The 15,406-nt window shown below is 51.2% G+C and overlaps 1 protein-coding gene across 1 annotated transcript in view; it reads right to left on the bottom strand.

The window, feature by feature from the left end:
- Positions 1-4,954: 4,954 nt before the first annotated feature.
- CFAP65 (cilia and flagella associated protein 65) overlaps positions 4,955-15,406 on the bottom strand; it is a 32,672-nt gene continuing 22,220 nt past the window's right edge. The window contains exons 21-32 of the mRNA XM_026852955.1: positions 15,109-15,219; positions 14,141-14,332; positions 13,262-13,420; positions 11,804-11,947; positions 11,209-11,325; positions 10,781-10,918; positions 10,227-10,292; positions 8,349-8,563; positions 7,818-7,967; positions 7,005-7,280; positions 6,197-6,334; positions 4,955-5,528 (exon numbers count right to left, since the gene is read on the bottom strand). Of these exons, the coding sequence (XP_026708756.1) occupies positions 5,492-5,528; positions 6,197-6,334; positions 7,005-7,280; positions 7,818-7,967; positions 8,349-8,563; positions 10,227-10,292; positions 10,781-10,918; positions 11,209-11,325; positions 11,804-11,947; positions 13,262-13,420; positions 14,141-14,332; positions 15,109-15,219 (1,743 nt within the window). The 3' untranslated portion in view covers positions 4,955-5,491. The remainder of the gene's footprint in view (positions 5,529-6,196; positions 6,335-7,004; positions 7,281-7,817; positions 7,968-8,348; positions 8,564-10,226; positions 10,293-10,780; positions 10,919-11,208; positions 11,326-11,803; positions 11,948-13,261; positions 13,421-14,140; positions 14,333-15,108; positions 15,220-15,406) is intronic.

Genomic DNA, 15,406 nt, shown 5'->3' with positions numbered 1-15,406 from the left:
GGGGGGGGGGCTGGGGGGTGAGAGGAGGAGACATTCATTAACCTGCACTGCAACAACACCAGCTGTCACTTTTCCACCCACCTGCCTGGCTCATTTTGCAGCCAGGGGTGAGGGGAGAGCGGAGGGGGGTCAGGGGAGGCAGGTGTGGGGGTACCCTACCTGGGCAGCTGTGGCGTGGGAGCTGCTTGCTCACAATGCTTTGGGCTGCTGAAAGGTGAGGGAGCAGTAAGGTCTCCAGGCTGGAAAGCAAAGCTACTGCCGATCCTAAGCAGCCTAACACCAAGTACCAGTGATGGCAAGGACCCCTTTGCCCCCTCCCCAATCCCTCCACTCATGCTGAAGACTCTTTAGGCACACCAGGGCTCTGCACGCTTCATTGACAGGAGCCCACAGACCTCTGAGCCAGGCAACAAAGCAGAGCTCTACAAAATCACCTCTGCTCGCTCTCTTTGGGAGTGATTCCAGCATGGCTGCATGGGCCAAGAGCCAGCTCTCCTAACCCAGCCGCAAGAACAGGATGTGTTTCACTCCATGTACACATGTCTTCCCGTGGGGTCACCACATCCCAGAGTCACACCACTCGCCCACATCCCAGCTGTGTCACTACCCAGTGGGGTAACCGGTGCAGGCACCCCCATGCTGACTCTGGGAGCAGCGTGAAGAGCCCATGGCGGGGCCAGGAGAAGTTTAGACACACTCCTGCAGCACCCAGCCATGTTACTCAGCCCTGACAGCTGGTCTCAGCTGCAGCCAGCCGGAGCTGGGATATCTCTCTGGGTTACTCTGGCACCTGCAGCTCCCTGGATAACAGAGCATGAAGTGCAGCTTCGGTGCCAGGAGAAGCTCCTTTGTGCAAGTGCACTGGTGTGTTTGTTTGTGTAGATGGGTGTGTTTGAGGGTGGGGAAGGGGGTAACACTGCTTTTACCCCCACAGTGGACAGCTGTGGGCATCCTGGTCCTGGATATGCTTTAGAAACTGCCACCATTGTCCTTTCCAAAGCCAGAATGTGCTTGCAGTGGATTCCCAAATGTAAGTGGATAGTTGCAATTCCTTATCAGCCACTGTCACCCAACTCTTCCTCCTTGGAGACTTGTCCCTCTCAGTCAGGATTTGGAAAGGCAGGCTCCATCCCTTCTGCCTGCTGCTGCCTCTGGGGCTGGGGTCCTGCAGGCACCCAGCCCAGTAGAGTGGCATAGGTATGTGCTGGAGTGATGCCAACCTGCTGGCCTCAGTCACCTTGATCCTCACCCTGCCATCAAAGGAAATGCAGAACCACCATTGCCCTGAGTTTTGCTGCTAAGAAGAAACACAATTTCCTCTCCTTTTGACACTATACAGGCCCTGGAGCTCAGGCTCGCCCACTTTTCCATGTGGGAAATGTGCTGGACAGGACCCCTGCCTCTCCCTGCCATAGGCAGCAGCTCCTGCAGGTCCATAGCAGCAGCTCCTGCCATAAGTTGCCTGGCTGTCCCCCCCACCACTTTCCAAAGAAGCCAGAAAACCCCAAAACACCACACTGGTGCTGCTGTACTTCAGCAGACATCTCCAAGCGTATGTGCTATGTCAGAAATGCTCTCTCACCCCAACCTCTCTCCTGCAAGGGTAGAGCCCCACCATGCACCAACCAACCACAAAGACTGCCCTTGCAGGGCTGCCCTGTGGAAAACGGGAGAAAAGTAGGTCCCTTGAGCTTGCAGAGTGCCCCACATGGGACAGTCATCCCAGGGAACAGCTTCCACCTGCCCTGACCCTGGCATCTCCAGGGCAGCATCTACCAGCACATGCTCTTCCCTGGCAGGCCTGCAGGCAGCATGGGGATTGAGCCCCTGCTTATGCACTCAGCAGAGCTGGCCCGGGCAGAGGCAGGCTCAGCCTCCTCACAATAGCCAAGGGTGTGCTGCCTCACTATCCCACGACTAGCTCACATCAGAGCACCTCTCACGTCCATCAGAAGCCACCATTGTGCCCTGGCCTGATCTGAGCACGGACTAAAAAGTCCCTATTCTCAAATACCAAAGCAATACAGCTGAGCCAGCAAAGCCCTGTATCTCAGACATGTGAGGCCAGGAGTGAAGAGTCAGAGGCCAGAGCTCTGCCCAGGTCCTTGGGAGGATCATCTTCACGTTTTTGCTTCCCAGACTTTGCCCTGCCTTCGCAGACACTGCAGGCTGGCCAGGGCAGGACCTTTCCAGGTTCCTACCCAATACTCAGTATGGGGGGAGAAGGGGTTGATTCCAACCAGGGGCTGTGCACACCTGCAGCAGGGGACCCAGGGGACTGTCTCCCAACACTGCCACCTTCACCCCGTGGACACAGAGCCACACTAAGTGGGTCTTTGCAGGGGATTCAGGCTCCCCAGCTGCAATGGGACAGCAGAGCCTCGCAGACACCCTAGCAGGGAAGACCAAGAGCAGCTTTGTTCCCTTCCCTTTATCTCCCAGACAATGGCACGATTCAGCAGGTGTTAAATGTTTTAATGGGATTCAGGATAGCTTCTGTTGCCCACCTGCCCCAAGGCCATTCACCCCTCCCTAGGAGACAGGACTAACAGCCAAGAAGAAAAGGCCTGTTGTGTGTTGCATTAACTGCTTGATGACTGAGCACTCCTGATAACTAGCACAAGGAGGAGGGGAGCCCCCAAGCCCACACTCAGCCATCCTCAAACTGGCTATATACCTGTCGGCAGCCTGTCCCGTCCGGCCTGGCCACCAACCCACTTCACTACCCGAACAACAGTGGGAAAGAACAGAACCCGTATCTACAGTATCTTCATTAGAAGGGTGTGCATTAGAAACGTGGCTGGTGTTGGGGCAGGGACCAAATCCATCCTTGGAAACCAGTACAAGCAGCTCAATCTCCCACCTCAGATGAGGTTAGCTGAGACAGGGCTTCTCCCCTCTTCTGGCAGCTGGGCTGGGGGTCTGGCTCTGCTACAGTCCCACGGCTGATTGCCTTCACCCTCAACAGTGGGTAGCAACACAACCTCTTACTAATGGACAAGTTCTCCCCACCAGTGCTGTACATCTCTGCCAACCCTTCACTGCACCCCAAGATCCAAGCAGCAGGGAAGCACTGAAGCTGCTGGGTGAGTGCATTGCAGTGGGCTCCCCACTCGGCAGCTCCTGGGGGTGCTACTGTCTCCCACTCCCTTTGCCAAAGGGACAGCGGTGTGTGGCTCGGTCACACATGCTCATGTTTTCCAAAACCAGGGCCAGGGTCTGGTTCCCAGCTTGAGAGGATGAAGCAGGATTTTCCCCAACCTGGGAAAGGGGCTATCCCTGGTGGGTTTTTAACTCAGGATGAGCATAAAAGAAGAAAAGTGTCAGACAGCTGCTAATAGCTTTGCTTAGTGCACAGAGTGGTTCTGGGTGACAGGCACCAGAGAAGACCTAGAACAGAGGTGACACACCACCATCTCACAGCCCCTGCAAAGAGCCAAGGGAAGAAAGATTTCTATCTCAGCTGTGTAGGTAGGTCTCAAAACCCCTGTTCCCTGACTCTCTCACTCTCTGATGAAGGCACTGTCTCAGGGCTCTCTTCTACCAGAGAGATACTAATCGGAGAAGTGAATAGTCTGATAGTGCTCCAAGAGGTAAGTACAGTGTGAGTTCTGTTTCTTCCAGGTCCGGGCCATGTTCAGCACGGGAGAGGAATGGAGGATAGGAGTTTTAATGACAAAAAATCATCCTCCGCATGTGTCTGCACTCAGGCTCCATCCATTTGCTCTTGGGTGTTACAGCAGACCAACTCACACCATTCCCCATGTTGACCCATCTGTCCCACAAGGCAGAGTTAAAGGTGATGCAGCAGATCTGGGGATGGACAAACTCACTAATGCTGTCTCCACTGCTCCAGGGTGCCCTTGGGCTCCTGCAGGAAGCTGGATTCAACTTGCTTTAGGACAATAGTGAGGCTCCTGCCCCTGCCTGTGTTACCCATTTGGGAAGCCTGTCACAGGACTACAAAGCATCTGCAGTGAGCCAACCCTTGTGAGGAGCCTGGACCAGGCAGAGTCACCCCAGCTGGACTGAACAGCCAGTCCCTGCTGCTGCCTTGAGCTGGGGAGGAACAAGGTGGTACCCCATCACCTGTTCAGCACCAGCCAAAGCCCAGAGGAGGACAGAAAAGCTGCTGTGACATAGGAGACCTGGCACCCAGAGTGCTGTGGGCTGGGGGAGGAGATGGTCTGCACTTCTCATGAGCAGGATCCAGGACCCATGTGAAGGCCCCAGGCACCCAGGCTGAGCTCAGGAGCTGGCTGTGCCTTTGCTGTAACTCTGACAACAGGAACAGCTCGGCCCTGGGGCTTAGTAACAGTTACGCAGGCAGGGCTCCTGCACAGAGTGGAGTGCTGGGGTGGTGCTGGGTGAGCTGCGGTACCCCCGGGGCACAGCAGGCATCTGGCCTCTGCCAAGTGGGGCAAAAGCTTTCTGCAACTCCTTGTGCATGGTCTTCTTTTGGGCTGCAAGGGGAGAAGGTGCAGCTCCGGTCTTGGCTGGGTGTTGGCACTGGAAACACGGGGAAGAAGGGTTTGGAGGGGTCACCAGCTGCATCCCCACCAAAGCAGGGTGACTGGTGAGCCCAGCGTAGGCTGCAAAGACGGGAGATGCTGCAAACCTAGCCTCACTGCTTGGCACAGCCCACCTGCAGCCTCTGCCAGCAGCCTCTGCCAGGGAGCAGGCCAGCAGTGCCCAGCACCAGCCCCAGCTCCGCGCTGGCACCTGGGATTCCTCACAACTAACAGTGCCACCTCCCGGCTGTGACACACCCGGCTCCCTCACAGTGACGCCCTCCTGCAGCCTGCCCGACCCCTGCGCCAGGCCAAGGCTCAAAGGCTTCCCCTTCCCCAGGTGACAGCCTTGCAGTTGGGAAAGGGGAGAGCTCCTCCGGCGTGCTCCCAGACCCAGATGCATGGATTACATGTTACACAACGGTGTGTCTGTGTGCCCAGAGGCCAAGCTCCTTTTATTGGGCTGCCGAGTGTGCTAGATGGTGCTACAGCTGCTCTTGGGCTGGGTCGCTGTACATGGGACCTGCAGCAGCCACTGGAGCAAGGAGGGGAGGAGGATTCAGTACCTGTGTCCTATTTATGTCAGCATGGTCTCAGCACCTCAATGCCCAGCTGTCAGTCCTTCCTCAGCTACATTTCCAAGCAGATTTGTCTCCTCTCCCAGCTGGAACAGACTGGGAGCTGTGGGAACAGTCACAGAGGTTGTTCATATGCTCCCTGTAAAGCGCAGGGAGGTTCGTCTCTGATGATGTGGCCAGCCACAGAGAGGAGAGATCTCATGAACTCTGATGTGGAGTCACCAGAGGATTGAAATTGGAACTGAGGAAATAATCAGGACATAGCTCCTCAGAAGTAGCCAGCATGCTGAGCTCAGGTCATGGTGTAGAAAGATCAGAGCTGCTCTGGACATCACAGGGATAGAATGAAGAGTGGAGAGAGTTGATGTGTTTGAAGAACTCAAGCAGCACAGTGCCCAGCAGCTATTCTCGCAAGGATGGGGGTGCTGGATTGGTGATTCTAAAGAAGAAGAGATTGCTTTTGGGGTGGGGAGAGTGCAGCCTGCTGCTGCCTCCCCCCAGGCAATCCTCCCTCCCTGAGGGATCACAGGGAACACTCATGTCTATCTAGACAAAACTCCTGCAGCTCTGCAGATGACATCCCCATCCAACAACCCTCTCCCATCCTCCCTCAATCCCATCTCCCTGCCCTTCTCCCCAAGCTGGGGCAAAGCCCTAGATCTGCCTCCCCACTGGTGCCACCTTCCAGCTAACTAGATCCCCCATTATCATGAACGACGATTGCTTTGCACCCTTTCTGCTGTCAGAAGCTGTGCTGCCTGCAGCTTGACCATGTTTCCCGAGAGACCCTCCTTGTGCTGGGCTCTCCAGTGCCACAGGCCAGCCCCTTCTGCCAGCCATCCACTCATGGGGCCCTGTCTCAGAGCTGCATGATGGCCTCAGGCTCACAGAAGGGCTGTAGCGTGTCCACCTCTGGTCTGAGGCTCAGGATGAGCCAAGAAGCGGCAGAGGCTTTGGGAGTGGATTCCCTCTTTTGGCACAGGCAGCCTTGGCATTGATAAGCAGCGATCCAGCTAATCCATGTAGTCTAGAAAATGGGTTATGCTTCAGCCTGACATAATAAGGACAGGTCCTGTCCCCCACCATAGCACAGATACACTCTGCTACCTTCGGGAAGGGCTGGGGGGCAGAGCAATGACTCTGGGCCGGGCTGTCAGCACCACCTCTCCACGACTGGCTTCAATCAGGATGTTCTGCAGCGTGTTTTCCAGCACCAGCTCCACCAGGTTCCCAAAGGCCAGCTGCCTGGAGGGACAAAAGTACAGGCAGAGGACAGTTATCAGAAAAGAGATAAGGCCCGCTGCTTGCTGTGACTCCCCCCAGGACACATCAGGCACAGCAGTGGAGCACACACTGTTTCCTACACACTGAGGCCAGTGAACCACAGACTTGAGCAATGTGGGTGCTGACCCTCCTCTCAGAACTGCTACCAGTTGGCATCAGGCCATGACCTCGGACAGAGCTGGGTAACTGTGGTTTCACTGGTTTCTCCCTCCAAGCTGTGCTGTAGTTAGTATTTGTGCATATGCTTGTGGCCTGTAGCAGTGTGCAAAGGTGTAGCCACAGCAAAGGCAAAGTTATGAAATACTGCAGTAAAAAATAAAAGCACCCACTGCACTCTAATGTCTAATACAGCCAAAATTGTCTGAGCATAAAGCAGACTTCACTCACCACCAGCATCCTGGCACTGCCCAGGGCTCAACCCCAAGACACAGCAAAGCTGTGCTCTTCACAAACCTGCACTCGGGAGGGGGTGGTGCAGCAGGCTAGTGTCGATTTCCACCCAGAGCACCCAGAACACCACAGCAGAAATGCCACAGGACAGAAGGAGAAATGCATTTCTGGACAGGCAGCGTGCTGCCACGACTGCCCTGCCTGTGCAGCTCTTACCTTTTATGTGTGAGTTCTTCCTCACCTGCTCATCATCTCCTTCTGCTCCCTCAACTGCTCGTGGTGCAAAATCTCTGAAGACTCCAGCAAATCATAGTTGGGAGAGGATTCCTGCCTCATTTCTTTCCTCTCTCCATCCTTCTCAGGGTAAAGATATGGGGAAGGAGAGACCCTGGAGGGGACCATGGAGCACTGTCCCCTGTCCTGGAGCTCTGCACACCGGAACTGGGAGAAATATGGAATGGGCTCGTTCAGGCTTTTTCTCACTGCATCATGGAACTGGCTGTTCTGCAAGAGGCCTCTGGGAGGAGAAAAACAAGGGATGAGTCCCAGCAAATCAGATATCTGTATGACCCCAAAGGATCGTTACAAGACACTACAAATCAGAGGAAAACTCTCACTGATGTGTTTAGTCTGTCCTTTCTTGCTTTCTGGGCCCAAGGGAGGCAGCAAAATGGCTTGAGCTAAGGAAACTACCTTTGCCTCCGCAGCATTGGTTCTTTACCTTTCTGCAGCTGACAGACAAATTAGGAGAATCCAAATGCAGCCTGTTCCCAAGACCATGGGAGGCAGAGTGCCCTGGTTGCTGGGCAGTGACACTATTCACTATGCAGAGATGTGCCCAGCTCCCAGCTGTGGAGCAAGACCCTGCCTTTGGCTGTCACACCAGGACTCTTGGGCTCATAGTCCCCAGGGCAGCCTTTGGCAGGCTGGATCCCCTGTCCTGGTGCAATGTGAGTGCACAGACTCCTCTGGGATCAGCAGCGGCTGGCCATGCTGCATGCACTCCCCGGGAGAACAGGTGATCCAAAGTGGCTGAGGGTGAAGGGACACGCACCTGATAACACCTGTGAGTATGTCAGTCACTATCTGCAACTCCTGTTTGGAAGCAGCAGCCAGGGACAGCCATTTGGGGTCCATGTCCATCCTGTCTCTGCCCCTAATTCCATCCACAAACTTGTTCTCCAAGGGCTGGTTGCTGAAGGGGCTGGGAAGGAAGGAGTCGTTCCATCAGTGACAGCACTACCGAACACAACTAACACAGACCTGCATCCCCGTGGCTGAGCAGCAGCTCTGCAGGCAAGCAGGGATTGGTGCAGGGAACCAGGGGAGGAATGGGAACTGCTGAATTTGTGCCAGCAGCAGGGACATTGCCGTAAGAGAGGAGCACTGAGCTCCAACAGTATCTGCCTTTTAAGGGAGGAACAGAACAGGTCATGTCAGCTAATGCTGGGGAAAGCAAGGCAACTCCTCTCTAATACTGAGGCACTGGAGAGGATCAGAGGTCAGCTCCAAGTTCAGTGCATATCACAGCATGGGCAGCCCTGGCTCAGATGAAGAGGCCAATCCAAAAAGCTGTATCGCTTACCGGGACAAGAAGTATTTGGGGAACTCTGAGGTGAAGTTGCTGAAGAAGTCCTCAATAGAGTAGGACCTGGCTGTCACACCAAGGTGTAAGAGAATGGGCTTGGGAGGCTCTGGTTTGACCCATGCCCAGCTGGCTTCTTTGTCCAACAGCAGTCTCCTCTGAAAGTGTCCAGCTGGCAGATTGGGCATAGGGTGGTTTTTAATAGGGGGTAATGTCTGTTGGAGAGAAAAAAATGGAAGGTACTTAGTTGCTCCTTTGGTTACAGGTAGGCTGGTGTAGGTGTGAGCACAGGCATGAGAATTAGAAAGCCCAGCAGCCAGAGCCACCAGATTCTGGACAGGAGACAGTGTCCAAATGGTTTTAGCACTGCAGTACCGCTATCAGGCATAAGCAGCCATGCTGGAAATCAGGTCTGCCCCCTCCTCACTACCTAGCGTGCCAGCCCTGAGTGCCAGCAGGACTTCAGGGTCCTCCCAGGACACTCAGAGCTGTTGTACTCCGATTCATCCCTGTGGAACTCTGGGAGAGCACCTCTGCTCTTCTGAACACACTGGGAGTGCTGTGGGAGAAGGGATGTGCAGGAATGCATGGGGAAATTATCCCCCAAGACTGGAAGGAAACCAGGAACTGACTCCAGCCACACTATATGGGTTGGTTTGGGGTTGCGTTACCAGCAGTCAGTGTGAGGGAAGCTTGTTAGGGCAGGAGCAGTCCAGAAGCGTGGGCCAGGAGGACACCACTCAGATCTGTATAAGACCTCAGGCATCACAGGACTTCAGCGACCTTTGAGACATAGCTCTCCAACCTCTGAGAATGAGGCCAGAGGCCTTCACCGCTCTTGACACAGACACAGCAGGTGACTGCAAGCTCCAAATTTGTCACTAGGATTAGAGGACTAAATGAGACTGGTTTTACTTTTCTCCAGCCATACTTATGTTCAACCCAGAGAACGCCTCAACCTGCATCACTTATCACACCTAACAGCACAGGGCAAACAGTCCAAGCTAGAGCTGCCACCTTCACACGGGGCAGTGCGGGGCATGTGGAGGCACTATGCAGGGTCCCAGGGGCACTGCTACAGCCTTGCAATGGTGGCAGGCCTGAGAACAAGCTGCATCTCCTAGCTGAGTCCGTCTGTTAAGGCCCAGCCTCATGTCAGCTCCCCTTAATCCTTCCATGTCTTGGGTTAGCTGGTTCTCCACAAGGCCTGTCATTCCCACAGCGTGTCCTGCTGATGGCTGTAGATGCAGCATGGTTCTGCCTTTGGGCCCAGGCAGTCCTGTAGAGCATTCACTGGGACCTTGTCTCACCCCTTGGCCACCACTGCTGTCTTTTCCAACAGTGTACACAGTTGTGCAAACTTGAGGGGGAAACAAAGATGAACTGGGCAAATTGAGCTTTAAAGCTTTCCATGCACTTAAATCAAGGCAGTTCCTGCCTGCAGCTTCTCTCAAGGCACAGAGCACAGCTCTTGTAGTGCTGAGGACAAAGTCTGCACTACGTCACACCAGGGTCCTGCTGCTTTCCATCATGGCACACATTCCATTGTGGCCCCAGCGTGAAACCAGGCCAGGTACCGTCCTGCCTGTGTGCATCTTTTCTGCTTATTTGAAACCTTTCCCCCTTTCTCTAGTCATGGGTGCACATTTGGTTCCAATTTCATTTCCCATTCACCTCAGCTGGAAAGTTACTGCCCACAGGACACAGCCAGACAGTCTGATTCTTCTGCTTCCTCCAAACAGTCTGTCTCCCAAAGCCTTGAAGCTACAAATCCTGCTGTGCTCTGTGCTCAGGCTCCCACGCTGTGATATCCAGCATCTGCCTTTTTTCTAAAGCAGTCAGTTTGATTCTACTATGGGTGAGACAGGCCTGATTTACCTTGTATTTCCTGATCACAGCTGAGGATTCGGGAAGATTTTCTGTCTCAGCAGAAACTGATGACCTCTGAAAAGAAAAAAAAAAAAGAAAAAAAAAAAAAAGAGAAATTGCTGTGTAGGAAAGATATGGAGCAGAACAAGACTCCAGGATTTTGTTTAACTTTGTCCCAGATGAGAGTAAATGATCTCATCCTCCCATTCTTCAGTCAGGCCACATTCTTACTGGTAGTTACGTATTTCTCTCCAGTGTTTATTCACGGTTAAGAATCCAACCACCGGTTTCCAGAGCCACTGGCTTTGTTTTTCCTAAGGCTTTTCATGCACTTCCAAATTTCAAATGATCATTAGTAATTTCAGAGTTTGTAAGGTGATTCTTGACTAGAAACCAAGATTTTATTTTCCACTATCCACGGACCAGCTATGAGATCTTGAGTATATCTGAGCTTCATGTCCTCTCATTAACTTGACTACATTTTCTTAAAGAACATTTCTTGCTGACATCAGCTGCTGTTTCTAAACTGAGCTAAGCTGGTGTGAAGTTCTGGCAGCACTTACCCATGCAGGTGACTTTGGCTTCCTTTTAGTCCCAAGGTCCTTCTCTGTGATGGTGAATTCCACAGCCTGCCGCTCCTTCTCTTTTTCCCACTCCCGCAGGTCCCTCTCATACTGAACCAGGGACTCCTGGATGTATATCTGTGAAGCCAACCATGATTGGAGGGAGAAGGGCTAGAAGGGAGCTGCAGATAACAGTCTCTGGCTCCAGTTCAGGCCTGTCACCAACTCCTCCCTTCCAGGAGGTCCCAGCCAGAAGCTCACTCCCTTTTCATGTGGCAGGAGAGGGAGAGAAAGTGCTGGCCAGCATTATGGAGCAGAGGATTCCTTCAGATGGAAGCTGCTGGCAGCTGACTGCTGGGGTCAGGCATTTGGGAACTGTGGTGACATGCCCAGGTGATGGTAACACACAGATACCTCTTGGGTCTCACCTCACACACCAGTTCTGTGCTGTAGAAGGAGGCACTCCCTGAAGGCTGCAGTGTGATGAAGCAGGGGATGCTCTCTCCAGGCTGCACAACTCCTGACTCTGGAGCAATATGCAACACCTGGAAAAAAAAAAAACAAAACAAAAAAAACCCCAAACAAAACAAACAATAAGTCACAGAGGAGCTGTTTCACTGTCCTGGGACCTCCTACATGCCTTCTCTGTGCAGGAAACACAGGACTGGGAATTCTCTACCCTCCCCTTCTCAGACATATGTTGCATGAGACAGATGCAGCTGATGTATTCAAAGAACAATCATGGACTTTGCTGGTAGACAGGGTCCTGAGATGCATTACTGCAGCCTGTAGTTCCAGGTTCAAGTATCCTCACTGAAGTCATCAGAGTCCCCTTCTGAATTCCTATCTTTCCCCCTATCCTAACCCTTGCCTTTGCTTCTCTGTGCCCTTTTCTTTTATCAGCTACTACAAAAGTCAATTCCCACTAATTTCTGAGTGTCTGGTTGAAAACGGAGTTGTTAGGTCATTTCATGGCACAACAGAGATGGGCAAGAAGGCTGCAGAGGAGAAAGAAGGACTCACCCTCTTGTCTTTACAGGTGCTTATCTGCCAGGCAAACACAACAGCCTTGCTCTTTGAGATACTGTTGAGAAAGACAAGTTGACTGGCTTTGGTGCAGACTGGGATATTTCCAAAGCAAATCCTGCTGTGTGACAAGGTGGCTGCCTGCAGGAAGCAAAGTGAAAAACCATGAGGAGCAGCAAGAAATGAAGACAAGATGTGGCCATTGGGGAGGGGCAGTCACACAGACATCTTTAAGTAATCCAGCAATTCATAGATAATATGTCAGTTACCTTTACCATAACAACTTGGAGGAGTGTTATATTTCTCTCATTTTTGCTTTCATTGCAATGACTCTTTAGAGCAAGAAGACAGCCCTGCTGCAGTGGGATGGAGTAAGCAACAAATAACGCTGGTGCTGGGGCAGAAGAGGATCTCAGGAGTAGAGAGTACCAGTAGTGCCCACATTGTCTCTACAGTACTTGCAATCCAGGCCTCTTCCTACTTCAGTTGGCAAACACACAAGGTGCGTACTTGTGCAACATAATCATCAACACGCATGCAAGTTTTGGGAAACTTCCCTCCTGCATCTTGCTACTAGTATGTTACTAGTCTGTCCGATTTTCCAGGCACAGTACAAACTCTAATTAATTACACTGATCATTAGAGAAGCTAATGACTCTTGGTTACAGACAACAGAGCCTTGTGGAAGGGCATTTTTGCTTAAGACAGGTTTTTAATCATCTCTTTGCTGTAACCAGAAATGTAATCACCCTGTTGGAAGCCAAAAAGCATATGTGGCTGTGGCTGGGCTCCAAGGTGGGCACGTTAAAGTCACATAGGATGAATCCTTTTCCTCCCTGGAGTATTCCTCTGCTAATGCTGTTTAATGCTGATTCACTATGCTGGGATCGGTGGCTGAGTTTAACAACAGATTGTCCAGGCTGGCAGGCCAGCTCTGGCCAGTTCCTGCTGAGCCAACAACAGGTTGAACAAGTGCATTCCTTGGGATGTGCCTGAATTAGTGACCATACTGCAGTCTGTGTTCAGGTTATGCATCACTGGAGTTTGGCTGTGAAATGGTGGCGGCCAAGCCCTCATAGAGTATGTCAGGAGTATAATGTTATTTTTGTGAATTTGTTACTAAAGAAAAAGCTGTTGTAGGTGCAAATGACAAAAGTAGCTGTGATGAGGGGTAACTTTTATTAGAAAATTCAGAAGATTAACAAACCCTAAAGCCTGTTTGGTTCTAATGGCAGCAGAAGCAGCTAACTGGAAGGAAGACACCTTTCAGAACAACTGCTTTTATGAGTTTGGCTCTAGATGACCTACTAGAAGGGAAATACCTTGCTCTATCTCATGACAAATGAACTCTTCTGCAACACAGGCTACTGCTGTATGGGACCACTTGCATATTTCAGTCTCTCTCACACATTTCTGGACTGATCATATAGCTCATAGCAGCATACCTGGACTTACCTGCCCAGCCACAGTTAGCTTGGTAGAACCTGGAAAGACTGAAGGAGACAAAACTTCGCTGTATGTGGCAGTCTCTCCTATGGTATTCGGATCATAGCCTACTCCCTGGAAGGTGATCAGAGCTGATTCACCCCCCAGGATGTGGATGGGAATATCAACCTGCCTTGGACAAGATAAGAGTTTTAAGCACAGAATCATATTTAGGAGAGATGTGCAATAAAGTAGTATACTTGCTAACGGACTGGTCTAAATACACCACATGCAAGAAATTCAGTCTCTTTTGTTCTTTTAGGCCTTGACCTTCCCTGTTAACCCGAGAAAGTTGGTTAAGTAGACAATTAGCCAGTTACTGTATGAGATGAGCAGGGACTCCCTCTTGGAGCAAAGGCTGGAGTTTTAAAATTCAATTTATTTGTCTTTCCATGCATCCACCACAGAGTGGGGCAATAAGTAGTGCTCCAGCTCGGGCTCTGCTTGCTTGCTGCAGCCTAGGACAGAGGGCCTGGGGAAGGCTGTTGCCAGAGGGCTGCAGCAGAGTACACTGCAATGATAAAAGACACCGACTTCAGTTTCTTTGGTTGAAGTCAACAATGAACCACAGATCTGATCAGATACTGTATATAACCCCATTCACTATTTGATCCTTGAAAAATATGACTGGGTTGTGGAAGAAATCTGTTCCTTGGGAAGAAGAAACTTATAACAATTTATTGGCTCCATTTCCTGGGCAGACCAGCTACCCATTTGCTCTCAAGTCTCTGCTTCTTGGAGGAATGGAGCTAAATTCAGCTGTAGCATGACATGGACATCAGTAAAAGATCCAAAGAATTTTAGTCACACAACAGAAACAAACTGTTTCTGGCAGTCACTAGTTCTCACCAAGTACGTTCTAGCTTCCAATGGTGAGAAGATCCACTCAATGCAGCCTGTTGTGCCGGGGGGGATTTCTCCCCTGGGAGTTAGGCAGACAAACACAGGATGCTGAAAATTCTCATCTTGGATCCTCACGATGTTGTCCAGCTGAACTTCAAATATCACAGGCATAGAGCCACCATTGTAGAGTTCATAAATCTGAAGTGAGTCAGAGAGAGCAATGCTTATTATGCTGTGCTCAAGTTCAACTAGTTAACACTTCCCCAGAGGACTCTGATAAGTATTAATAATTAATTAGGCAGCTTGTCTCCCAAGAATGAGGAGACCTTATGGTGTCGGGATTTATCACTGAGGCTCTGATAGGAGCCTGTGCTGAAGGTTTGTCACCATACATGTACATTGTTAACTACAGTGCTGTTCCAATTGGTGCCCTGCAAATTCAGTCTGGGAGAAAATGAATACAAATCAGCTAAAGGGATCACTATAAAGCGGATTACTTGAAATGGAAAACAACTCAAAGTGATCTTAATTCAATTCAAACTTGAATTTCCCAAGTAAATTAGGCAGAAGAGAATCAAAGCTGCCTTTTCTGCTAAGTGTTTAAGGGAGTTTAATTAATTTACTAAAAAACTAATTAGGATTTATGCCAGAGTGCCTGGAGCTGCTAGACAAGTTTTCACTCAGATCCAATGCAAGAGAATAGGGTAGCAGCCCAACACATCTCATAAGCATTTGGCTAGAGTGAATGCCAAATCATGTAAAACTGGAGATGGTGAGAGGTATTTTGCCTGCTGCCATCCCAGCAGCCATTTTTAGGCTCTGCCTAGTACAAGTCTTAAGGTTTTGCTGTGATGGTTTCCTGTGAAGGCCATTCTGTTTCCTGGGAAATGCTTCAGACACTGCCTGTCTTTGGGACACAGTAACACTATGTCACTCCCTCTGCTTGCTCCTGGGTTGGGCCCCAGGATACTCACCTGTGTGGGGGGGTGGGAGGTCCCAATGGCAATGGGTGCAAAGAGGTGCTTAGTGGATGCAAAATGAACGTAGGGCTGGTCCTGTTTCACTGTCATGCCGGTGAAGTTCAGCTACAGTGGAAAGAAACACAGTTACTTTCTCACAGGGCCTTGGCCCCATCACTGACAACTGCACAAAGATTCTGAAGGACGTGGCAAGTCCAGAGCAACACATTACGAATTTAAGTTGATAATACCAGCACAGTGTGTCCTAGAAAAAAACAAGGAGATGGAGAGCCTATTCAACTGTTGGCTTTTC

The sequence above is a fragment of the Athene cunicularia genome (assembly GCF_003259725.1).
Source record: "Athene cunicularia isolate RWA chromosome 7 unlocalized genomic scaffold, athCun1 chr7_part1, whole genome shotgun sequence".
Taxonomy (NCBI): Eukaryota; Metazoa; Chordata; class Aves; order Strigiformes; family Strigidae; genus Athene; species Athene cunicularia.
This window is presented reverse-complemented; position numbering and strand designations above follow the sequence as displayed.